The 2050-nt window shown below is 60.0% G+C and overlaps 1 protein-coding gene across 1 annotated transcript in view; it reads right to left on the reverse strand.

The window, feature by feature from the left end:
• Positions 1–2050, reverse strand: part of OGFOD3 (2-oxoglutarate and iron-dependent oxygenase domain containing 3) — a gene marked incomplete at its 5' end in the record, with an annotated part of 20602 nt that overhangs the window by 7961 nt on the left and 10591 nt on the right. The window contains 2 exons of the mRNA XM_011933398.1: positions 1179–1397; positions 1481–1559. Coding sequence (XP_011788788.1) covers positions 1179–1397; positions 1481–1559 — 298 coding nt within the window. The remainder of the gene's footprint in view (positions 1–1178; positions 1398–1480; positions 1560–2050) is intronic.

The following is a 2050-nucleotide window of genomic DNA, read 5'->3' on the forward strand; positions in this document are numbered from 1 at the left end:
GAGGGGAGGGAACGGGAGGGAAGGGGAGGGGAGGAATGGAATGGGCAATGGCTCTCGCCTATAATCCCAGCACCTTGGGAGGCCGAGGTGGGAGGATTGCTTTAGCCCATGAGGTCAAAGCCAGCCTGGGCAGCATAGTGAGACCCTGTGTCTACAAAAAATTAGAAAAATGAGCCAGGCATCAGGGCACGCACCTGTGGTCCCAGCTATAGTCTTAGTCACAGGCTGAGGCAGCAGGAGGGCTTGAGCCTGGCAGGTCAAAGTTGCAGTGAGCCATGACTGCACACCTGCACTCCAGCCTGGGTGACAGAGTGAAGCCCTAACTCAAAATAAATAAAAGAAAGAAAGGTAGAAAGTGGTAGAAGGAAGCTCCCAGAGACAACACAGAGACCTGGGCCATGGAGAGCATGAGTGTGAGTGGCTGAGTGGAGGCCATCTGCTGGAAGAGGTTGAGCATAAGTCTGTGAATAATAACAATGGGGCAACCACAGGCCGTGTGGGCCGGGTTCTCCACTTCTCGTCTTCATCAAATGAGAAATTTTATTTCTCCAACTCCATCAGTGAGATTGCGGGTGTGCCCTGAACCCTCAGATTGGAAGACATCTAAATGCTTACACCCACCGGGCATGGTGACTCACACCTGTAATCCCAGCACTTTGGGGGCCCAAGGAAGGAGGATTGCCTGAGCTCAGGATTTCAAGACCAGCCTCGCTAACATGGTGTAACCTCGTCTCTACTAAAAATACAAAAATTAGCCGGGTCTGGTGGGGCTAGCCTGTAATCCCAGCGACTTGCGAGGCTGAGGCAGGAGAATCCCCTGAACCCAGGAGGCCGAGGTTGCAGTGAGCCGAAATTGCGCCACTGCACTCCAGCCTGGGCGACAGAGCAAGACTCTGTCTCAACCAATCAATCCTAACACTGTGCACACAGCCAGCGGATGCTGCAAAAGGCAGCCCTGTGGTAGACCCAGGATGCAGGAGAACGGGCCTCACCTCGTCCACGTGCGCGCTCACTCTGCCCACGTGCGCACTCTCCCTGCCCACGTGCGCGCTCGCCCTGCCCACGTGAGCGCTCGCCCTGCCCACGTGCACGCTCGCCCTGCCCACGTGAGCGCTCGCCCTGCCCACGTGCGCGCTCGCCTTGCCCACGCACACCACCCTATCCGTGGGCACGCTCACCTTGTCCACGTGCGCGTGCCAGTACTCGTCGTGCGCCGTCCGCGCCTCCGTGCTGTTTATGCGGGAGAAGAAGGTGGGCTTGGTCAGATGCAGTGAGGACGCGCTAATGCCAAAAGCCTCGGCGATGGTGAGCTGGACCTTCTGCCGCACCTCCCTGCAGAGGACATGACAGCCGTCAGCGCAGCCCCAGGCAGGAGGGGACGCCCGTGGGTCCCAACCCTGGGGCGGCAGGAAGAGGAACCAGCCCGCGCGCGCTCCGGACCCACGGGGCGGGGGCTCCCAAGCACACGGGGAACAGATACCGGCTCTGCCTGAGAAGGACGCAGCCCACAGCCCAGGCGCAGAACAGGCAGAGGCAGGCGCAAGACCACAGCAGCAGGACTGTGGGGAAGCAGAAGGGCGCCTGTGGGACCCACGCTGGGGAGGCTGGTGTAGAGTCAGGCCCCAGATGCCAGAGCCCCCGGGCTGCATTTGCAGGGCCTGGAGCCCAGCCTTCCATTCAGCAAGGCAGAGGCTGCTGTCCCCCGACGTGGGTGTGTGGAGTGCGTGGACATGGCATGGGGAGTGGGCAAGGAGCCTGCTAAATGTGGATGGGGTGTCTGTACTGGGGACAAGGGGACTCTCGCTCAGAAGACCCCACGTGCCAGGCCAGAGTGGCTCTGAAATGGATATCTGGGTGGGCATGGGCCCATGCGGGGCACGAGGGGGCACTCGTGTGTCCTGGTTGCGTGACACTTGGCTCCTCTGTCCTCATCTCAACCTGGGCTCCTCCAGCAGAATTTTTTTTTTTTTTTTTTTGAGACGGAGTCTCGCTCTGTCACCCAGGCTGGAGGGCAGTGGCGCGATCTCGGCTCACTGCAAGCTCCGCCTCC

Source organism: Colobus angolensis, unplaced genomic scaffold (assembly GCF_000951035.1).
Source record: "Colobus angolensis palliatus isolate OR3802 unplaced genomic scaffold, Cang.pa_1.0 Scaffold1, whole genome shotgun sequence".
NCBI classification, from domain to species: domain Eukaryota; kingdom Metazoa; phylum Chordata; class Mammalia; order Primates; family Cercopithecidae; genus Colobus; species Colobus angolensis.